Here is a 25,062-nt window from a genome sequence, read left to right as displayed (position 1 = left end):
ACTCCAAGGGGTGCCATTTTCAATATACATAGGGCTTACCTGGTTGTCTGAGATGACTGTGTGGATCCAATGAAGATTTCGTCATACCAGTGAGCGAATTCGCATATCCTGGAACAAAAAATCATAATCAACATTTAAAACAATTATCACATAAGATGAATTTCACCGAGAGAAAAATGAAATTTACCGATAATTTAGACCTTGTAGGGAAAATTGGAAATCATGCCCAGACATACCTACCTATCTCGAGTTCTTTTTTCACCAACGCACCTTTTAATAAGCATTTAAACTGATATAGGGACAAGGAGCAAAATTTCCTAGCTCTCCTGAGCGATTGGACCCCACAAGTGATCTTGGATTTTGATGGAAATTGCTTAGATCAACACACAATCTCAAATACTATCTTTTGGAGCTGGTTTATTTTTCCAAAAACTGGTTGAGCCTAAAGCTACGTAGAACGAAAAAACCATTCGAAAATGCTCCCTCTTTGAAATTCCATATCTCCCATCCAAAGGCACCTCCGGAGCTGAAAAAAATGTTGGACAATTTCCAACTAAAAATGCAGGTTTTTACTGAATTCTGTCAAACTCCTGTGACATTTTTTTTCTTGCAATACACCTCAAACCCTAATGCAACATCCATAAGTAAAGTTAATCTTATTCTGGGCGTGAAAATGTTGAAATTTTCGTTTCAAAATATCTTGTCAAATTCATTATTAACTTCAGATGAAATCAATTTTCTCTGATAATAAAAATATTCCAACAGGCAATAATAGGAATAGATCATTTAAAAATACTCCAGCACTCAAAATTTCAAAGAAAAATTTGGACACATTTGAACGTCAACGAAAAATATCAAAATTTGATCGAGCTTGATCGCTAATAAGTGATAAACATATGTACATATTTACGTATTGAACAATTTCAGCCTTTTTAATTTAAGAGATCGGTTTTAAAATTACAGCTAGTTCTTGAAAAATGCTTATTTGAGCTTCTGTGCTAATCACGAAAAGGTGAGCTTTTTCAAATAGGTATTTACCTATCAATTTTAAATCTCTCTTATACCTATGTTGTTCGAAAACTCTGCCAACAGATTAGCTCTAAATGTACCTAACCTGTTCAAGTTGAAGAAAATTATATTTACGGCGGACTGGTTATGCAAATTCATTAACATCGCTTTAGTATTTTACAAATGTATCGGATATCCCCCTCCCCCCACTGGTGTTTTCTCGATTCTTTTTATCAAAATATTTTTTAAGAGTTTCTCATCTCTCAAGTACGACCATCTCTTTTCCAAACTGATCACAAAAAAAGATTCATTATCTGAATTGATCCAAGGCATGATTATCAGGTATATTCAAAATAAGTCTCACAAAAGAGATACATATTCCAACCGACAGAAAAAGTTTTGAGCCGGACAAAGGTAAATCAAAAGAGTATGCAAAAATACCACACCATCCAAATTTCAGATTCCGAAGTGAATTTTTAAAAATCAAATTTGAGTCAAAAATGCAAAAAAATCGAAATTTTACCAAACTTACCCACAAAGATAAAGTCCGCCTGAATCAACTAAAAATGGTTTCGAATCGTAAGGCCTCAAACAGATTTTCAAAAATTGAAATTTCCATGAAGTTGAAAAGCTAAAATTTCCTTCATATACATTTCAACATACTGAGTTGATTAAAGGCGATTTAAAGCCATTTTGGAGCCTCCAACCACATTTCAAAAAATTTGAATTCTCAAAAAGTAACATAAAAACTGCAAAAATGAACTTTAGCACGTGTAAACGCATTATAGGGAGTGACTCACTCATTTTTCCAAAATCGGTTTCTGCGAATTCGAAACCGATATTTCTCCAATAATTATCACCAATCATCGAGTTTATGTGTGCTAACTGCTAAATTTAATTTGGGTAATTTTACTTAATAACAATTTTTGAAAATTTGGAATTTCCAAAACATGGCTGGAAGTTCCAGGATGGATTTAAACCACCTCCAATCGACTTAGTATGTTGAAATTAGCGTAGAAAGTAAATTTTGGCTTTCCAATTTTATTAGGTGAAATTTCATGGAAATTCCAATTTTTGAAAATTCACTGAAAGTTCCAAAACTGCTCAAAATTGTTAGAAACTGTTTCAAATTAATTCGGGGGCGAGAGGTGTTCAAAAATAGAGTACAAACTGAATTTTAGCTCTCTATCTCAATTTGGTAAAATTTTGATTTTTTCACATTTTGTGGCCCTTTGATTTTTAAAAATTCACCAAAAATCGGAAAATCAACTTCAGCACCTGAAATTTTGCCTCGTGACGTATTTTCTCATATTCTTTTGATTTAGCTTTGTCTGGTTCAAAAATTTTCTGTCGGTTAAAACTTTCGTATTGGTTTACAACAAATTCCGTTAGAAAAAATGATATCACTATCGAAAAGCACATCTTCATTTATATTAAATATCTGGTCAAGATTTTCAGTTTCATCAAAAAGTAGAATTAATTCGGCTAGAGCCACCAAACTTACGAGTAAATGGAAGTTGAAGTGTCAAGGAATCAAAGTACCGAAGACTAATTCTAAGGTAAACAACGGAATGAAAATCCAAGCGAGATTGAAATTTTAAGAAAAGCAAGCTCGGTTGCGTTGGCTTAAAAGGAGGTATCGATAGTATTCCACCAGGATAGGATTTTCTTGTACCAAAATACTTGGCTCTTCAAACGTTTGTCTTCCACTACAAAACGAGAGAGAAATTGGCGTTGAAAGGTTAAAAAAAAAGTAACCGTTTCAATATTTTTTCCTTCTTATTTTAGATAGCGAAGCGAATAAAAACTAAATAAAAAATTGTAGGTACTCTTTTCCATTCTTTTTCATCTGCCCACATATCATTTTCAAATCATGGAATACACACGATAAATCATTATAGGTCTCCCTTTTTGGTTCGTGATGCGAAACAGTGTTTCTTGATCGGCGTACGGCGTACGTCGCACATCACCCCCTACTGTGTGCTCACGCGACGGTCTGGGGTCTTGGGGTATCAAGATATTTATTGACCGTGACGAACGCATTGACTGGTCAAATATGTGTGAGAAAAACAGGTACAGTGATTTCTCGAAATAAAATCTACATCGATGTATTTTATTTCTTTACTACCATACACCCTCAAACATGGTGGAGAATTTTCATTCGACTTTTCGTTCGACGATGTTGAAGAAAAGTACCTCTACATATAACGATAATAGCAATGTGTGAATGATAAAAATTCGCCTGCGCGGCTCGAAAACTTTCAAAGGTCGTATTAATGTGCCGTGGAGTAAGATGTGGCGAGTGATAAAATTCACGACACGTTCTACAAATCGCGCGATATTATCGATTGGAAAGTTTATATGAACTATACGGCAGCAATGATTCGCCAACGAGCACAATTAGATACACTCGATTCAACTCGTATAAATTCGATGAATAAATCAATTATGGTTTTAGAGACGTTCAAATTGCAACTGAGCCCCCCCCCCCCTCCAGCTTTAGGAAAACAAATTTAATTCAAACCTTATATGTATATAGATTGTACAAAAAATCCAAAATTTCCATAGGCAGCCGAAATTTCAACCATCTCATAGCTGATTTTTTAGTTCAAAGTAAATTAAAAAAATTGTAAAATCTCTTCTATTTAAAGACAATTCTTCAGCAAAGCTAGGTGTATTACCTCTTTTAAAAAGCTTGTACTTACTTTTCCAGTAAAATTGGTGAAAATTTATTCCGTTGTCAAAATTGACCCCTAAAAACTTGATATCGCAATTTCCATGCCCACTGCAGTCACCATCCAGATTTCAATCAAGTATTTTTTATATTAGTATTTTCGCATTTCTTTTGAAGACACTAAAATTGTGTGAAGTACAAAAAATGTTTGTTTCAATTTACTCTTGAGATTTTCAAAAAGTATAAACATTCTTTTTCAGTAAACTGAAAACTCCATCAGGATGCCTACAGTGAAAATCATTTTTTGACCAAGTTTAAACTTTTGAAAATAAAAAACAAAACAAATGAAATGGGTGTGAAGTCCGCTCCGAAAGGATACCTAGTTTTAAATCACTGATGTTTTTTTTTTTTTTTTTTGTTGAAAAAATTATAAAAATATAAATAACCAAGTGTTTTTAAGCCGTTCTGAAGCCTACATCAACATTTTGAAAATTCAGGGTCGTCAAAAAATGTGCCAAGATCTGTCGAAATGACATCAGAACCTATAAACACCCCTATTTGACTCAGAATTTTTGTGGAAGGAACCCCAAAAAGTTGCTGGAGACTCCTTTTGGTCGTTTAATTTTTACTACCACAAAGCTCCAGAAATGAGCTTTGCCCAAGTACGAGATGAACTCCCGCCTCTCTAATTGAAAATTTTGTATTCAAGTTGACAAGATTGATAGATGTTAAGAATTTAGCAAACAATTAGGAAAATGAAACGGTTGAGATTGGAGAAAAATGAATTCTGTTTCAATACAGTAGATACCTAACACTCAAAAAAATGAGCCCCACAATTTTGAAAAATTTCAATATGGCATGGCACATCGATTACCACTTATTTGAGGTCACCAAGTTCAGAGATCTACTTATTTTTTTGATTCGGTCTTTCATAAAACTTTTGGTCGCTGACTTCTCTCAAAATAGAGAGCAGGAGAGACAACGAAGGCTTAAATTTAGTATAAATGAATAATATGTAGTTATTTGAACTCGAGAACCTCAAATTAATGGGAATTAACAAGTACCTAACACTACACATTTATATGTAATTCGAATTTCAAGATTAAAGGCTTGGAGGGAGGCATATGAGAGATTGTATCCAAAAAATGCATGGATATACTTGGTCAAATTATAAAATATCATTGATCAGTAGATCGAAAAAACTCTGACATGCTCGATATCCTACATATTTTCAATTTTTTTTTTCAAAGTTACGCATATCGAAGCCATGGCTTTTAAAAAATTGGAAAATTCATCAATTATTGGAAAAAATGGAAAAAAAACATTCTAGGTGCAAATTTTCCAGAAGTATTTTCCTCTTTTTTCTCAAAAATGCTCATTTACTCATCTTGATACTTTATGCTTGAATTTTTATCGAAACAAGACGTTTTCTAAATTAGTTTTTTTTCCTGTTCGCGTTTTCCAACATCAACAACCGAAAAAATTTAGGGTTGATTTGAAGCATTCAACATTAACCTAAAACTGATAGTTTGATAATAAGAAAAGTTTACTCGAGAATGGAAATTATTGATAAGTAGATGCGATGGGGCGTTGGAGCGGAATTTGGCTCCAGTCTATATCACGCCCACCGACACGAATAACATAAAAATAACACAAAACGGAAAACACGAAGAGCGGAGGAAGGAAACAGGAAGGAAGGAAGGAAGGAAGGAAGGACGGAAGGAAGAAAGGAAGGATAAAAGAAGGAAAGAGGAGAATAACGATAAAGAGCAGGGAGAAATGGTGCTATTACACGGTAGGTTATTTAAGCTTGATAAAAGTTCCGTGTTATGCCTTTGCACGCTTTTATACCTATTTTTTTATTATTATATTGTACGCAAATGGCTATCTTTGGGGAAAAAACATTTTAATTGCTTATAGCGTGAAATAAGTTGTAAAATACTTCATTGCGAAAAAAGAAGCTAGTTTGAAGTACCTACTTTTCTTCATTGACAAACACCTACAGTAAGTAGGTATACCTACCTATTATAAATTTTGTGCAAAAATAAGGTACGATTATAAAATATGAAAAATTTATAGCTCAAATATTCATTAGCCATCAAAACAAACGGTATCAGAAAGTAATTTATTCTAAGTAAATAAAAGCCATAAGCACGTATCAGTTTTTCAATTTTCAATCTAGATTAACATAATTATTATGCATCAGATATTATTTCAAGATATAAATTTTCTCATTTATTTATCTACCTTTTAAAGTGTTTTCATACAGCGAAATTTATTATAACTCATTGTTTACCTTGACCTATACTTTCATAATTTTATCCTCTTCAGTCACAAAATGCCAAAGGTTATAAAATAAGACAGAAAAAAATAAGCTGCCTATAACTCGAAATTAAAACATTCGAACGCTTTTGCTGTTATTTTTTTCCATGCAACAAACAAGACATCAAAGTCTAGCCCGAAGGATTGTTATCACGAATTTGTGCACGTTTCGATGCACAATCGACAAAGGTCCGTAACTTTGTCACGTATGTGCTGTTTAGTTTACAACCTTTTTCTCGCTCTGATGCCTTTTTCGTTTATTTCGCTTGTTTTACAAATCTCTATAACAAGACTATCAACAGCGCCTGTTATTTTTATTCCACCATTCGCTAATGCAATTTACTCGGCACAAAGAGTTTAAATGACTTCGCGTTCTTTGCCAAGATAAAGTGGCTGGGATAAAGGATTCGAAAATAAGGGTGAAACCTTGTTATAAGTGTAATTATCGAGGTGGTTTGTGGTTTAGATTCAATACTTATGAAATTTTATCAACGTCGTACCTAACGGGTCGAGTTAAGAGTAAGAGATTTATTTAAGTATACGAAAAAGCCTGTCGGTACTTTCGTAAAGCCTAAATATACAATGTAGGTACATGAAATCAATAAAATAAGTGTGATCAACAACTTCCCATCATCGATTTAAGGTAGTTGATCACTTGATCATAGATACACAATATAGAGTAACAAATCATAAATAGGTACCTAACTTTTTTGTTTTGTTGTAGTTGTTTTTAAATGCAAGTACTTGCATAGATAGTGAGGTATTAGGTAACATTGTAGATCAACTTGGTGCATTATTATGTTTATTGCTTATCAATTTATGCCAATTTGTACTTATGAAGGAGTCCCGCAACAATTGCATCCCCTCCCCAATTCAATATGCAGATAAACAAAAAAAAATGTTGGTTTGTTTTCCAACAAAATATTCACTATTTTGTACCTATACGGAAAAATTGATAAGAAACTAAAATTGAGAATTATTTTAATTTTTGCCAACTTGAGTACAAAAAATGTACGAGTAACAATAGGTGTTATTGAAGGGGTCATTTTTACACTCACAATCTTGGTCACATTAAAAAATAATTATGTACTACACAAGTCATATAACTTTTTTCGATCTTCAATCTTAAGTTGTCAAAATTGAGTGGGCCATACTTAATAATTGTTTTTTGTTTTTGTTTTCAAAAATCGTGAATGAGTATCTCACAAAAAAAATCGTAAAATGAAATAAAAAACGATTGGAAAAATTTGAATCTCGCCACGTGTTTTTCTCCCCTTCCTCCAAAATTGAGATCAAAATTGGAAGATTCTCATTTGAAAAATTTCTATAGGTACTAAAACTTTGAGAACTTTGGTGCAGCTATTTCAAATTCACAATTTTTTTTATTTCTACTCCTTCTCAATAATTTATTCTATTAATTGTTAGGTAAATGTATGTACTACATAAACTTTGAGTTTGTTTTATAACTCAATCATTCATTTTTTTGTTCTTTTTTTGTTTTAATAGAGCTTCAGATTAAAAAGATCATCGATTCAGAGTTCGATTCTTTTATAAAATGATTCTTTTAAGGAGTTTAGGTGACTCATTTCAACTCTCTTCAAAATGAGTTGAATCAACTAAAGAATAAGTTATTGATCGATTTTTCAAGAATAGTTTGCCCAAACCTGTGAATAACCAAGAGTCACAATAAAAATACTTTAAATGAAATGAACATGTTGTCTATTTTGAAAACTGCAATGCGGAAAAATGCGTTGAAAGAACAAAAAAAAGTTTTTAAAGTCGTCTACCTATCAACGCTAAAGCTTTCAGTCAAACGAACTACTATTCATTTTCTCGATTATTTTCCATTTTTTTCTCTCAAAATCCGATCGTAGACACCCTTTTCAATTTGCAAGTACCTACCTAGATAAAAACTCATAAAATCAGACGTTGCTCATTTCATGATATATTACTCACACCTAAGATCAAAAATTAATTTTATTATTTTTTGTTCTCTGAAATGGGTAAGATAAGTAACACGTTTTCGTTATAGAAATGTGTAAGTAATCAAAAATGCTTATTATTTAAAAAAAAAAAAAAAAAAAAAAAACTCCATTGGAAGTAACTTTACAGGTCTTACACATGTACAACATACTTATAAAAATCTGAAAAACAAAATTAAATAAGAATTTTACCTTGCGACTGAGCTACGGTGTGAGCACTCCATGATCCTTTGTAAGGTGTATCTGAAATCAAAATCAAGAAATTAATTAGATGGTGAAAAGTACAAAGACGTGATTACATTTTTTGAAAAATTTGCGAATTTTTGCAGTCAAAATTTAATTATAAAATAGGTATTACACAGGTACAGTTCCCTTCGAGAAAAATTAGTCGATTCCGAGATTTTGTCACTTTCACTTGCTAAAATAAGCCACATTATTATTGCATTCAATGTGAGTGTGACTTGATGGTTGGATGATTAATTAATTGTAAACCCCCTCCTTTTGCACATTTTTTCACAAGCAAAAAACCAAGTTGAATCCACAAAACTCACAAAAGTAGAATGACATGGCGGAATAAAATATCAACGCACAATATACCTAAAAGTAAAAGTTTGTAATTCTACCTAAGTTGGTAGGTATTGATTTTTGAGAACAATTTAAAGCAGTTTCAAGACAATTCCCAATATCAAGTGCAAGAATGCAATGTTTACATTAAGATTTTATCCAGTTCATCAATTCTAACTTGTAATCGCTAGATCAAACAATCAAATAAAAATAAATCCATGCAATAATATGATTCGTCAGTTGAAAAAAAGATATTATGACAAATTTCAAAACAGATGAACGGTATGTCATGAACATTGCTTATTAAAACCAGATCGTTTGATGAATTTCACAAAGTTTTGTAATGAATTTCAGATAATCGAGTTTTTCATACAATATGATTCACTTTAGTGATGATGAATATACCTACCTATGTACCTACCTACCTACCTACCAACGAAATAATAATAAGCTGCTCTATGACACAATATATTCCTAATACTCGTAAATGAAATTCGCGGAGAAAAATCATTACCCCTCATTGAATTAAAAAAAAAAAAAAGATAGGTACCGAAGTATTCATACCTAGACCTTACCTACTATATTATCGGTTCTTTTCCCAGACATTTCGTACAAAAATGATTAAATTAAAATTGTTGGTGATAACAACTTTTATTACTATCTACTGATATGACCGCATGACGGTGGAATTATCATCATCATGATACATCATCCAGCAGAAATGGTATACGTGCTGTAGGTACAATAAAATCAACAGCGGAAAGATGAATACTAAACAGCTCACATTGTAAATTGTATACGTGTTCTGATTTCTACAGGGATCTGGGATTGACTGGTGATTGACAAGAATCCCAAATATTGTAAGGGGAACGAATTAAACTATTCGTTCGAGTTGTAATGTGGTATTTCATTCAAATCCATCATATATGTAGGTATACCTACTTAATTACTTGAGTAATCTTCAATTTAAAAAAATTATCTACTTTATACTCCACATGAATACGTTTAAAATTTTCATATTATATTGTCATAAAATTTTGTAGCCGTGACTTTTGATTGTGATACAAAAAGCCTGAAGTGCCCTCCTCGCAAAAATTATTTTCCGAATCTGTCAGAGAAAAAACCAAGACCATAGATTTTTCAATTTATTTCAATTTTTCAAGCTGGCAAATAAAAATAGATAGTTTTTATGGACATAACTGCAGGAGATAAACCTAAATTCATTTTTGAATCTACGAGTATAATGAGAAAATAGATAGGTATTGAAAATCCATGATCTAGATTATTCAGAATTCATGTCAATCAAACTGTACATTTTATTAATTAAGGTTATTAATGATGCAACTTTTTTTCATTATTTTTAAAAATGAATTGAAAACATGAGGAAGCTGAACTTGAAAAAAAAACTGAAGTAAGGAATAACACATAAATTCATAAAAATGAAAATACATAAAAAAAAAACATAAATGTACTATAAGCACCATCGAAGTAAAAAGTAATGATAACCAGAGCCGTAGAAAGCCAAAATGGAACGCTAGGAGCAAATGCCATTATGTCCCATTGTCCCACCTATTTTCTGAATTTTTTTTAAATGGGTTTTTCTATCTTATTATTTATTATTTTTTAAATTTAAAAATTGGAATTTTCAGATATTTTATTTTGGAAATCAGAGACGAATTTGAAAATTTCAAGTCTTGTTAATAAAGCGACGTATTTTCCGACTCTTTTGGAACTTGGATTGTACATTTGTGTAATCTTGTCCCCTCGTTTCACTAGGGCTAAATACTGTTTTTCTGTTTCTGAATTTCTACACCTCGAAAATATCTGTTCTAGTTATCTAAACTTTTAAAAATGTCAAAATGGAAAGAAATTGTCTTTCTGTAAGAAAATAATTATTCACTAAAAATTATAAATTTTTGAAAACTTCGCCCCTAGCTTCACTCAGGTCTGTTAATTTTTCATTATCAAAATCAAACTTTCTAAAAATTTATTATTCAAACTCAATCAAAAAATAACTCCTTACATAGAAAAAAATTTTTAACTTCTCGAAAAACACGAAATTTTGAGAGCTTTTGCTCTCACTTAGTTCTAGTCTTTTTGTTTTTGTTGCTCAAAACAGAAATTTCTAAAGAAAAGAACATTCAAATTCTGAAATTTTGAACCCCCAGAAATCAAACTCCTTGAATAAAAAGAAACAATGTTGTTTCACCTATCAAAATACAAATTTTCAAAAGCTTTTGCCCTTGTTACACTCGGGCTAATTTGTTTCACTTTCAAAAAATAAAAATTTCACGTTTGTGGCTTTTAAAAATTTTTAAAGAACATGAATTTTTTTTGAAGTCATAATTTATAGGTATTTGGTATTTTCTTACTATGAATAGATGATTACTTATAGGTACCTATTATATCAATTGAGAAAATATGTCTTCTCATCTTTGTTTTCACTTTAAAAAACTCACTTCTTTATTCGGCAAAATATAATTTTTTTTTGCTCATATCAGTCAGCAGATTTTCGGTTGATACCATACCGCTCCCCCCCCCAAGAGAATGCTTAGTTTCGTCCCTGTTGGAAATTTGATACTGGTACCAGGAAAATTGCCTTTTTCATCCCATCTTTTCTACAGCCATGAGTGTTACGTAATCGACGATACATATCAAAGTGTTATCAAATGCAATAAGCTATACCTATTAAGGTAATTTGTAAACAAATTTTATTCAACGTAAGTATACCTACATTTGAACGACTGAAAAAGTTGAGATGTTGAAATTTATTCATCAAAACGTATACAGAGGGGCCACCACACAAATTTTGAGGGGGCAGAACGGATGCTAAGATAATGCGTAAATGTGTATTTATTTTATTAAATAATGTAGATGTTCGTAAAGGATTCTAGATTCCAGAAGCAAAATTCTAAGATACTGGGGAATAAAGAATAGAGCCAAATCAGACATCTGAAATGTTAAATTGGCAACACTGCAGAGAGCAAACCCAAGGCAAGGCAAACCCCTTGCAAACCCAAATTTTTACAGCAATTTGCAAATTTTCTCATTTAATAGCAAAATTATAGTAAGATATTTTAGAGCTTTCTAATATTACAAAATTTGATAGCTGTAGGTACATATAAAAATAATGGTATACGAGTAGGATACCTATACAGACTGCACAGAAATATCGAGTACCTGTCTAATTATACCCATTGGTAACTTGAAATAGATGAAAATACGATTGGTGGAATGTTATCACCCCATTTCCAATTCAACGATCAATCATGTGTTATCATTATTGTTATTCACTGTAACTAACTGAAATATTCGAAACAAAACTATTTTGGGGGTACTCAATATTTCTGTGCACCCTGTAGTAGGTATCTTGCATATAGAAAATTGCCAATTAAAAATGGGAAAGAAAAATAAACACAATATCTAATACATACAAGTGATTAATATTCAATGCCCAGTTATTCAAGAGCATGATGTAAATCTACCACAAACTCTTTGGCATTTATTTGCACATATTAGAAAAACATTTATATGTTTAGATACTACATGAATAAAATAAAATCCAAAATAACGTACCAAAAAACATAGAAAAATTGGTAAAAGTGCCGGTTCTACTCAGATAATCGGATGAGGTCTTTATATCCAACATCATCTCTGAACTCGAAATTAATATACGAATTGTTTTACGATACCACTCGCGCGACAACTCACATGCTCTAAAATAACACAGTCCAACCGGCCACAAAACAACTTCACATCTCGGACACACTAATTAGGTAACTACTACTATAATTACGTATGAAAATACGTACAAAAAATCGAAAAAAACCTCTCCGACAAACTAGATTTTAACGATTGCGGGAAAAAAAGCATTTAAACCAGCGTAACGAATGTGTATAGGTCGGTTCGGATTTCTTTATGAAAGTCGTCGCGGTGCTAGTGACGAATAGGCGGAGCTTAGTTAAAAATCAATGAGAGCCAATAGCATCGTCGGCTTCGGTTACTGCGACAAATCACTATCTTTCTTCAACAACCCCTTATTTCCACCGGCATTTCCGCATTGGTTTTAAGGCACGAAATAAGCCAAGAGAGATAACTTTCTTTCTTGCGCTTCTTCGACGATTTAAAACGAACATATGTTCGAATACTACTTATACGCAGTTCCAGATAAGGCGGCGGTAAAATGTATTTAGGCCTTTTTTTCACTTTTTCAGTTTTCTCCACGTCTCTGTCTCTTTCATCCCCTTTTCTGCGCCCCGTCGACTTTCATTTATCCGATAAATCGTATCCGAGTGTTTGCCGTCTCGGTAATTAGTTCGCTAATTTATTATTTATTGTTCATGGCGCTTCATTTTGTACTCCAGCATTTTTTTTATACGCCAACGCCTGCAAAATTCCGTATAGGCTGGAGTTGTATTTCGCGAATAAGTTTATGGCTTTCATATTACGCAGAATAGGTATATCTAGTATTTTTGACGTGTGCCTATACCTATACCTACCCATGCTAAAGTTGAAATTCTCGCCTAATTTTATAAACTTCACGACATGCGATGAATGTAAGCAAAGGTTTAGTTCTCACGTAATTTAAGCACAAACTTACTTCCTTTGTTTGACAACTAGTTTTATACGTAATACGTATAAAAATGAGAAATATTACGTGATAAATTTTATAAAGCCAATTTTTTACAACTCTAATTTTCCTGTCGCTAAAGTCAACTTTTATGAATGCTTTGAAATTTATGCCTTAATGAGATTTATCATGTAATACCATCGGTATCGTCGCTGACGATTTCATCAGCAACAAAAGGACGTCCACTCACTATAAGATAATTTTTTTTTCAGAACCATATATGGACGTTGACCAGAAATCAAGTTTTGTGATTTCTACTCACCCATAGACATTCGTCATTATCACAAACTTGAATCAGCACTGATATCATCATAAACAAATCTGAGATAAAATAATTCCATTTTTTATTTATTCAGCATAATTTCACAGAGTGTACAATAAAATCTTAAACCCAAAAGGAAGGACCTTAGAAAGGCAGTTTAAGAGTGAAAAATTTCTATACTTTTTTAAAACCAAGAAAACACATTAACAAAAAATTTTCCAAAGCAGTATTTTTTCGATTTCAAAATTCGGAAAAAAGAAAGACATTCGGACAAAAAGAAGGACTTTTTCTTGGCCTTTTTGAAAAAAGAGGAATCATCGAGCAAAACACTTTTCTTGGACGAAAGGCGAAAAGACCTACTACTCTCTAAATTTGAAACAGTGAAATTTCACTGTTTCAAATTTAGAGAGTAGACACCCGTATCAACACAGAGTAGCTGTAGGAGTGCCCAATTACCTATGCCATAAATTCTTTGAATTATTATACGAAGCAATTATACAAGGGACATCTGATACCATTTATTCTGCTTTGCAATGGGCGAATTTGAAATTGTCGGTCAATTTTCAGTACAACTAGAAGGTATACAGTACACTTGGACAATGTTAAATTATATGTAGTGAAAATTTTTGGATCAAAATGAAAACTGAGTCCTCAGAGAATTCTTACAGACGATGTGTCATGGGTTGGTAGTTGGTACACAAATGGTCTTCATTAGGCCACATGATCTTATTCCAAGAACCCACATAATAAGTACGAATAGTTAAAAATCGTCAGAAAGTGAACTCAGACTAGTTTTGATAAATTTAGATCATGAACTAGTCATAAAGGCCTTCACTTTTCAAAAAATTTAGAGATTGAAAGAGAAATATATTCAATAAATAAACAGATAACAGAATTCTCATATTTTATTATACTAGGTAACTAGGTACCTACCTATGTATTTTTTTAGCTCCATAATAAATATTGATCAGAGTTTTCTTGTTTTTATTTTTTAAATATCAATCAAGTAAGGACTATTCATTTTAGAAGAAATTAAAATTTACCTTGAGAAAAACTTCCATCGATTACCTAATTTGAAAATAATTTTTATCAATAGGTACCTAATTTTTTTTTCAAACATTTGAAAAAAAATCATCTTATATTGAACTACGGTTACTCCAAAAGAGGCAAGGTGTAGTTTAACTAAATTTGCCCAACAAAATAATTTTGATAAGGAATACTCAACTAACTAATTTGTTTCACCTTGAACTACATCATTTATACCTCAAGCTGAAATTCCTGAGTCAATGTTCCTTAATCAAATGAAATTTTATTTCAAAAACCAAAAATTATTCTTTTCAATAATAATTCAATATAGAGTGAAGAATTTGAAAATTGAAAAAAAAATAGGACTTTTCGTACCTACCTTTAGGACATTTTTTCAAATAGATATTTTATTTTGAGGAATTGGGTGAGTGAGTGGAGGAGAAATGACGATTTTTTTAAGAACATAAAAACTTATTCCGGGTCAAAAATTTTTCATTAAAAAAATGGAAATTTTGGAAGAATAAAAATCGAAAATTACTAAAATTAATTTAAAAAAAAAAACAAAACAAAAATAAGACCTTTTGGAAGTTTTGGCGAGCAAAACGCAGGATAAAATCATGGCAAGCAAGACGGTTGAACACCTTGATTCTCTAAATATCTAAAATTAATCAAGTATTTGAGAGGAAGAAATTATGCATTAAAGTAAAAATTCAGGAAATTTGAACGAGAAGAAAATTGTTTTATATGTAATAAGGTATGCGATTGAAATACCTACCTATTCAAAAGAAAATGATATGAAATTTCTCAAAAAAACACTATTTAAAAATAATGTTATGATTTGCCCCTAATTTATAACTGCTTGCGGCCAGAAACTCTCCCCCCCCCCCCGAACATATCTCTAAATATGTGTGAAATCTGAAAAATTAAAATTTTCACGTTTTTTTTTTTACCTTGGAATCTTTAAATTTAGTACATTTTCATTGGAAATATTAAGCAGGGTGTCTAACGGTTCTGCAAGTCCTGCAGTTGTCCTGCTTTTTATAACTTTTGATATTACCCATCTTGAAAATTAGTTATAAAAACATGTAATTTATATGAAACTCCACCACCTCTATTCACGTTTTTTTTAAATATGTAAAACGATTTAAAAAAAAAATAGGCCTACATAATCACATTAACTATTTTCTGTTCCACTCTCAAACCGCAAAATGCGTTTCGTTTTGTCAAGACACGTCACCTCCTTCCCGTCTACAGGGTCTCATATGTTATTCTAGAGGAAACACTTTGTGCCCTAAACGTCTAAACAAATCTGCTCTCGAGGGTCTCGATTCTAGAATTCAAATTATAAAAATTCATATATGAAAGAATGAGTTCTATAAAAAAGGGACTACATCGTTTGAAAATTAAAGCTGAATTTTTTTAAAAATTACTGAAATCATACAATCGTCGGTTATGACTTATTCGAATACTATTTCCGCAATAACTCAGAAAAGTACAGCGATAATACAGGACCTGATATAACTCATTTCCGGAATGTAAAAATATTAGATAATGTGACGTTAATGCACAACGTTATGTTGATAAAATGAAATTTTGAATTTTATAAAACATCAGAGAAAGTTAAATGTACGTATTATCTACTCACGTTTTATTCATTTATTTTTCCAAATTATTTTAAATCTACTTGTACATTTAAATGGGAAGGTGAATACGAATTTTTAAAGATTCGTGCTGATCTAGATACTTACTTACATGGAGAAAAAGAACGATACAGCTATACATTTGAACAATTCATGTATGTACTTGACTGGGAAATATTCTTTAAAATAAAATTTTGGAATCGATGTAAATTGAATTTCTGAATTAGATTTTAAAATGATAGGTAGATATAGTATTAATTTCTTGATTTTTATTTGTACCTGTAAGGAATAACTTTCTTACCGCATGTACATGTACAACACATCGATAAGAATTGGTAAAAAAAAATCTTAAACACTCAAGTGCCTACTTGTAAATATTCAAGCAGGTAACATTGTTATATAACCACTTATACTTATTCATGCGCAAACGTAACACTTTTCTATAAATGATTTGAAGAAGGACTCATTGAGATCATACCCCATTCTCATCAACATTTTCATAATTTCCCATTCATCGGAGTCGGACAAACCACCTCCGTAATTCACAAAATATTAAAACATTTTCTTATTGAAATAACCTCGTCTAAAAAAACGGCGAGACGAAAAATCGTCCGTAATTTCGCACAAAGGGTAATTTTTTCCTCGCTGAGACGAAGACGAAACCAAAGCTGCGCTCAGATAAGTGAAATGACGTCGGTAATAAAACATCTTTCAACAATAAAGAGGTTTCCATTAAACCGTTAAGACCAAATTCCGTTTCATACGTTGAAAATAATTTATTTGAAAAAAATGAGAAAGCATCAAAAAGTTAGAAAGAGAAACTATTTAGCAATGCGAACGTGGTAAGAGACAAGGCTCTTTGTATTCGTCTACGAAAATTATTGGCTAATGGCTTCTGTTTGAGTGGCCAGGGACGAATGAAATGGTTTGGAAGTTATTGCTTCGAATTTTGGTTCAATGCTTTCTTTCGTTCTTCTTTTATATTTTCGTTGAAGAGAAAAAATGAAGCACTTTCCTGAAACCATTTTCACTTTAAATTACCCGTTTCAACTTTTTTCCAACTCTCTTTAACCCGCCAAGCCTGTTTCTTCATTTTTATTAATTACCTATACATTTATTTCCACTGAAATTGATAAATTTCGATCCGTTTCGATAATTGGCGAAGTACTCGAAAGAGATTGCAAAAAATTCCAAAATTTCGCCTTTAAAATATTTTTAAAAGTTTGACACGCCCGACACACGTCCACATAGCAACCATTATCGCATTACCGCCACGCTCGATCAATTGATTTCGATGAATCCTATTCAACGTTATTAAAACCAATTGTTGAAATGTGTCGTATGCCGAAGTGATACCCTACCCTTCGTCGATATCAACGCCGTATATAAGCGAACACTTCAAGGGTTACGATACTTTTAAAATTCAAAAGGCAGACAGCAAACACACGTCATTAATGCTTTGTTTACAGCACTGTATCATCTACCTATTCATTTTATTTTACCAGAGACCAGCGGTAATCTACAACACGTGTCTGACATTTTCATCAATTTCATGCGCGAACAAAATGCAAATAGTTTTGCGAAATCACTCGTTGTTGGAAGAAAGGTATATAATATCAATTCCATTATTACCTACTCATTTTCAGGAAAAAAAATCATAAATTTAACCAATTCAGCTCTCACAGAAAAACTCTTGAAAATTAGTTTGAGAAATATTTCTGATGTTATGTTAGTGTATTTTTCTTAAAAACAATCGAAGTGCTGCTAAGCTATAAATGACTAGTTTTTGATCGGTGAAAGCTAAAAAATCACAACAAAACGTGATAAATTTTTTCATTACCTATACCTAATTACCTACTAGGTAGTTACATAAAACTGAAATTTGCTCAAAATGAGAGCGTGAGTGTGATTTATTAGACAGAACGTTTAAAAGAATAATGCATTACTATTTCAATCCAAAATCAGTAAAATTTATAGCAATTCAGGGAAACCAAAAGAGAAATTCAGTAATTCTTCAACCAAACTCACCGATGAATCAGCATTTCACTGATGGTTTTTAGCCAAGTCTCTTCCTACTTAGTTATTGATTCAGGGCAATAAGCATGATTATAGCCATTATAGGGACTTTCAACTTCAATTTTCACTAACAAAGTAGCCGGAATTGAGTTAGGGAAATCTAGTGAAATTTCACTGTCAAACCATTGGGATCTGATCACGTCTGAACAGATTTACTTAATTCGGTCAAAACTCTGATCTAATAAGATCTGGGGATGGAGAATGTCCAGATATAATCCAGTTCAATCAGATCTAGATATTCAGATCTGGTCACATCCAATTAGGTCTCCCCTACGGGAACATGATCAGGTCTGAACAAATCTAATCCGATCAAAAGTTTGAATTTATCAGATCTGATTTTTGGTAAAGTGGTCAAGTCAAATTGTATCCAGGGAATGTCCCGATCTGATCAGATCCAATCATAATCAGTAATCATTCATGTTTATTAAATTAATGATTTATCATGATTTCTGATTGATTTCGAAGTTATAACAAATAACAAAAACTAGCTATCATGGTTCGCCAGTGTGATTTCACTAAAGCCTATATTTTTGGTGAAATCAGTTGAAAATCACTGAATCCATAATCAGTGATACAATCATGATAACTTTTAAAAACTTGAATCAGTAAATTTTCAAATCAGTGATTATCGTTCATTGAATCGGTGAACATAACATGATTAATAATTACTCTCTCAATCAATGAAAATCATGCATTGAGTAGTGTTTACATGAAACAATAGCTGATTGATTCAGTGATTTCAGTGGAATTCCACTGATTCTTCGCCAACTAAATCGACCGATTCGAGCTTGAAAAAAACCAGTAATACTACATTGCACTATTTACTATTATCCCAGATTCACTCAGAGAATCCGTATTCCGTGATTTTTCTAAGTAAGAGATAAACATTTAAATTTGATTACTGATTCATCAGGGAATCAGTATTTTATTGTAAACATTTCAACAGTGGATGGATTTGCAAGAAATGTACTGATGAGGAAAAAAAACAATTATCAGTGAAATTTTACTGATGATTCTCTCGTTGATTTTAGTAGGTTTTGACTGAATTTAGGTAGTAGGTACCTTACCTATACTACATAAACTCATGTTAGACTAGTATTTACATTTACCCGAGGTGAAAATTCTCATTAAGGCTAATGAGAATTTTAAAATTTCTCATGTAGCATCTTTTGGAAACAAATTGAATAATTCGAAGATGAAATAAATATCAAAGGTGGCGGTTGCGGTAATTCTACGAATTTATATTTCCGCTCGAGGCCGGCCAAAGAAAAAGGTACCTTTTATACGATTCGTTGATAAATTTAATTCTTCATTTCGCGTAACTAAGTTGGTAAAATTTCGCTCATTTATTCAACGTTTCTAATGAAAACCTCAAAATAGTTTTAATCAGAGAGCCAAATTCGTTAAAGTAGAAAATGTACAAAGCGCGAAGGAAATATGAGAATGCCTTATGCTGTTAACTTTTCAGGGAAAATTAAGCAATGTAGAAGGTACTTAGGCGGTTTTGCAGGAAAAGGATTCATACAACAAGAGATAGTAAATTTCAGAGTTCCGTCTTGTCTTCTCATCTTGCGTTGTATTTCCCTGCCGCAATCGATAAGTTGCTATGGTGACACTTCCGCCAGAGAAGCTCGCTTTAAACTTTTACTGAAAGCTTGAAAGCCGGGTGTCAGATAATATGAAGCTTTTCCGTGCAGAAGCCTCCGGTAGCCGCTGACAAGTCTCGATTAGCTTTTCATTTGCTGATAACCGAGCAACGATGGTGTTTCAACTGTTTCAGCCGTGTTACGTTTGCCTTTTCGCTCGTCGCTTCCTGTTCTCTTTTGCTGAACCATTTGATAACACGATGACGGTCTTGTACAAGTATCCGTTGACGAATATAATTTTCAAATTGTTTTACGTTTATCTCACGACTAGTCCGAAAATTTCGCATCCTCGGTACGAGTGATTAACTGCTTAGGAATTTTATTGCCCTTCGTCATATAAGCCGATTTACATCTCGAGATGAGGTTTTGCACACGTTTGAAAATTAATCGTATCTTCAATTGATTGTTTTATTCAACCTTTTTGTATACGGAGGTCATCGTGGTATGTAAATCTATTAAAAGATGTACGTATGCATTCATTTCACAAATTGAATTAAAAGTAAACAAGAGAGAAAAACGAAATAGTTCACGCTATAGGATCTTACACACATCATGAAAATTTATTATCTACTTGCCGTTTAGATAGAGTCGTTTTCCAATGAAAAATGTACCTACAAGTATTGGAACTTTTACAAGATTTTACCATGAATTGGATACTACATAATTCTCCCTAAATGTGTCCGTACCGGAAAGGATCGCTGACGGTCAAGAAGCTACATGGCGAGATGATGAGGGATACAATAAGCCAGAAGTTAGTTCAAGCACCGGGTGCTTTAACCACCCTAACCTAACGCAAACCTACGTATTCCAAATCTGGATTTCATCTGAAAAGAAATTTTAATCACTGCTGTATGCTTCTCTGCTTTGAGGATGATCGCCTTCAACAAGTAGGTACCTGAAGGATGGAGTGATCGGGACTATTTTTGACATTTTGTAGAAATAAGGGAGTTAAATTCAAAGGTTTTTTGCTTCAGATCAGACGCGAATACGATGCAAGGAAATGAGGAAATCTTCCATTCTTGATATGTAGTTGGAAACGAAAAAAATAATATATATGCACAATGTACATCAGACGATATATAACATAATGTTATTGTTTTTTCTAAATACGTTTTTTCATAACAAGTTAACAATACCTGGGTGTCTACCAAAATTTAATTTTCAAAAATAGCGACTTTTCGCGACTTTTAGCAACTTTTTTTCGCGACTTTTTTTCAGTTAAAAGTACCTCCCCCCCCCAAAAAAAAAATTTCCAACGAAAAAAATGTTTTTTTTACCAATCGCCATCAACTAAAAATAAGAAAAGTTTTTAAAATTTGAAGTTTGGACAATTTATAGCGACTTTTTGGTATTTTTGGCGAAAATCGCGACCTTTTCGCGACTTTAGCGCCCTATTTTCAAAATCGCGACTTTTCGCGACTTTTAACGCTATAGCGACCTGGTAGACACCCTGAATACCAAACTAGTTTTTGGTTTAGAAATGAGGTTGCCAAGAAGCAAGAATTTGAACTAACAAAAACTTCATCAAATTGTGAATCAAAGATCCATTCATTTTTGTTTCAATTAAAATGAATTACGACCGGAGCAATTATGTAAAACAATTCAAGCATCGGAGAAAATGTTGAGATCACTCAAACAATAAAAAAAAATCCATCACAACTTACAAGATTCAAATTGGGGGGGGGGGGGCGATCAATTATGTAAGTATATTGGAGAAGATCGTGAAGGGAAAAAAGTCGGAGAATTTTGTTTACCAAATTCAATGGCGACCTTAAATTTAGGCTGAAAGTCATCTCATTGTCAGTAGAAAAAGTGTTGGCCGCAGAGATGTTCCTGAAGACCGAATATGAGTTCTCAGAGGGAGGGCATTTTCAAAAAAATCGTGTTATTTTTGAAAGAAATACGGTAATAATTAATTATTGATATTCATTTTTCGATTATTTTTGCTGAATAAACAAGAAAGAAATCAATTTATTAGGTGATTAAAAACTAACTTATCGCTAGGGTTTCATGTTTTACAGCCACTTAAAAAAGCACCCTCATCACTCGACTACTGGTAGCCACTTTTCTCGATAATTTCAACCCCTTTACTCTAATTCTTCGGGTTTGAATAGCTCATACCTATACAGCTTTTTTAAACAAATAACCGGATTAGAGCTTAATATCTCCTCGTGAACTACGAAGTCACTCACAATTGAATTAAAACATATAGAATGGCATCCAATACAATTTATTCCATTCCAGACTGCATTCTAATAAACGATAGTTGGTTCCTTTGACTCAATTCAAAAAACGATTTCATCACGAATTCAAAAAACTTTCTGTAAAAATTGAAACGCCTCTAACAAACCTGCCAAATGAATCCGCAACATTCAGTCAAATCAACCTCCGATTCAATAAATCAAACCCAAACAACAACCGCGAGTATTTACCATTTTAAACACCATCGGGTTTCGCATAAAAATGCTTTTAACTAGTAAGACACGTCGTATTTTACCATTGCCATCGTAAAAAGAAAGGCCTCGTATCGATATGATGCAGACACAAACAGATATCAAGTACCTATCCAAGGCTAAGAGTTACATTAGAGTTTCAGAAAGAAATTCGTATATCAAAGGCTGTCGCCATAGTACATGTCTTTGATGAAATTGTTAACAGGTGCTGTTTAAAAATGCGGTTAAACCCAGAAAAACCACACAGAGTCAAAGCGCGTGTATCAAGCACGCGTGTAAAATGTACTCGAAACAAATATACGATACTAGTACGAATATATAGCACTTGGAATTAAAAGAGCACTTGAAAAATGTTTTTAATGTTACGCGCAAGAGTTTCCTTTGATATTGCGCTTAAATCAGCAACGAGCCTTTTGTTACAACCGAGAGGAAATGTAACAAAAGCTATAATTACACCGGTTCTTTTGAATATTATTTAAAAAGTGCTAGGATTACGAATGTTTTTTGGTTTTGTTTTTCACTCTCCAATAACAGCAATACTAGGTACATCTACACAGCATACACGAAGTATACGTCCACAATGCAGTATATTTTTCAGTCGATACATAAAGACAAGAAATGATCATTTAAATCTCGACGTTCCTCATATGACGTTTCTAATCATTTTTTAGAATTTTATAGCTTCGATTCACTCGATTAATTTACGTATATGTAGGTAGGTACCATAATGTATAGAAATGAAAATTGGATGATATCTAAATTGAAGAAATGTTTGAGCATATTAAATCCTATCTTTACAATCACGAGCATGTCGAAGGTAAGGAATAATTTATATTTGAATTATGAGTTCAAAAGCTTATTTAGCTTATTTTTCTTAATTATTTTTATTTTTTATAAAAAATAATTAGGGTAAATTAAATTAGTTATTTAAATTAAATTTTAATAAAAACATATTTAAAACTTTTAATTATAAAATTATTTGAAAAAAAATGAAAATTGTTGTTTTTTAAAAAATTTTTTTGGAAAAAACTTATCGGATTGAGAGATTCAAAAAACTCCATATTTCACTTCTGAATTCTATCTCATTGTCTAGGTACATACATAACTTCAAGTGCCATTTTTGTGATCGAAAAACGACGAATTTTTCCGTTAAAAAGCTACCTAAGTATTTATCAATTACCTAGGTAATACATAAAATTCATAAAAATTAATTAAAACGAAAGGGATATTTGTGACATATTTGATTTCATTAAAAACACGGCATAAAATTTTTAAAAAAAGTATAAAAAATAGTTGCTTTGACCTGTTTACTTTTGCTACCTCAAAAAGGAAAAAAAAAACAAACAACGCATTGAAAAAAAAACGCAGGCAGTAGGTACAGGTATGTAGTAGGTGCATCAATGACTGCAGGTGAATTATTTACGGCGAACTGAGTAGGCAATTTTATTAACATCTCCGCAAACTTTCATTATTTATGTAGGTACTCGTATTTACAATGCAAACTGTAGGATCAAGATTTAAAATCGAATGAATTACACGAACAACCGGACAGAAAGTAATCCATCTCAACTTGACATTATTTAATCCCAAAGGGAAAGATATAATTTCATGTTACGAATTACAAAATCGAAGTTCATTCTAGTCTTTCATTCTTTAAAGCGAAAACAGCTCTTAGTACGCTGTGGCGCTCTCTTTGAAAAATAGCGGTGACTGAAATACGATTATTTGAAGGGTTTCAGGGTGCTGGTGCTCTCTAGGAATAGAGCTGTAAAATGAAATGTATGAAAAGAGAACGTTTTCAACAACTTACGCCATCTATATTCACTCTCGATATTAATTTAGAAAATAGCTCGGGGCTTGGGATAAAAGGAGGGTTCTTCAACCATTATTTTGATTTGATTTTCCATCAAAGTATGCCCTCATATATACTTAGTTCTTACATCTTACAGTTGAATAATTTTCGTAATCTTAGCAGGTGGTATGAAACGAAGTCCAGTATTTAAAAATTATTTTCAGTTGTAAGAAGTACTATATGTTTTAGCTCATTGTAATGAAAGGTTATTTTCTTACTCTATTTTAAATTCAACAAATCAAGCTAGAAAAACAATCTATTCATGATTTTTTTTTACTCCGATCAGGAGCCAAATATTTTCTAGGAAGATAAAATAGAATCTTAGATAAAATAACAAAAATCGTTCCACGTATTTAAAAAAATCGAATCAAATTTTTATCATTAGGAGGAAATGAAAACCATTTCAAAAAAAAAAAAAAAAAAATGAAATAATTATTTTTCAATAAAAATAAAGGTTACCTATTTGTACAGTTTTCCAATTTCATCGACTTTTTCCAAAAATGTAGGTACAAACATAGGTACTTTGAATGGAATTGCTGCGTGAATTTCTAGTCAGATTTAACGCTCAAATAATTTTCACTCCCATGAGTCCCATTTGAAATAAGAACGTACCTATTCGTACATACCTCATTACCCACATACATACTTAATATACACTTTAATTTGAGCTTAAATAGATCGTAGCAAAAGCAACAGTTCTTTTTTTGCTCTATCAATCAAAAAGTGGACCCGGTTGACTCCAACAGGGCGGATTTTCATATTGAAATACATGCTATAGGCTGATCCCATGACCCGAACTTTATCTTTGAACAATTTTGTTTTTGTTTGAAATATTTTTCCGGTAAAAAAAAACGTTCAAATAATTACTAGCAATCCCTGAATTAGAGCAGTTTGACTGTACTAGGTACATAAGAATTTATTTTTGAC

The 25,062-nt window shown here is 32.2% G+C and overlaps 1 protein-coding gene across 9 annotated transcripts in view; it reads right to left on the bottom strand.

Annotated features, from left to right (window-relative positions):
- The window catches only part of Ets65A (DNA-binding protein D-ETS-3), a 137,851-nt gene that overhangs the window by 14,059 nt on the left and 98,730 nt on the right, over positions 1-25,062 (bottom strand). For 7 of the 9 annotated variants that reach the window (XM_065358185.1, XM_065358182.1, XM_065358183.1 and 4 more), the window contains 2 exons: positions 8,179-8,229; positions 40-108 (listed from right to left, as the gene is read on the bottom strand). In XM_065358185.1, coding sequence (XP_065214257.1) covers positions 40-108; positions 8,179-8,229 — 120 coding nt within the window. Of the gene's footprint in view, positions 1-39; positions 109-8,178; positions 8,230-12,126; positions 12,462-25,062 lie in introns of those variants that run through there. The other 2 variants (XM_065358189.1, XM_065358191.1) reach the window with 1 other exon arrangement.

The sequence above is a fragment of the Planococcus citri genome, chromosome 3 (assembly GCF_950023065.1).
Source record: "Planococcus citri chromosome 3, ihPlaCitr1.1, whole genome shotgun sequence".
Lineage (NCBI taxonomy): Eukaryota > Metazoa > Arthropoda > Insecta > Hemiptera > Pseudococcidae > Planococcus > Planococcus citri.
The sequence above is the reverse complement of the archived record's forward strand: the minus strand, read 5'-3'. Positions and strand labels throughout refer to the sequence as shown.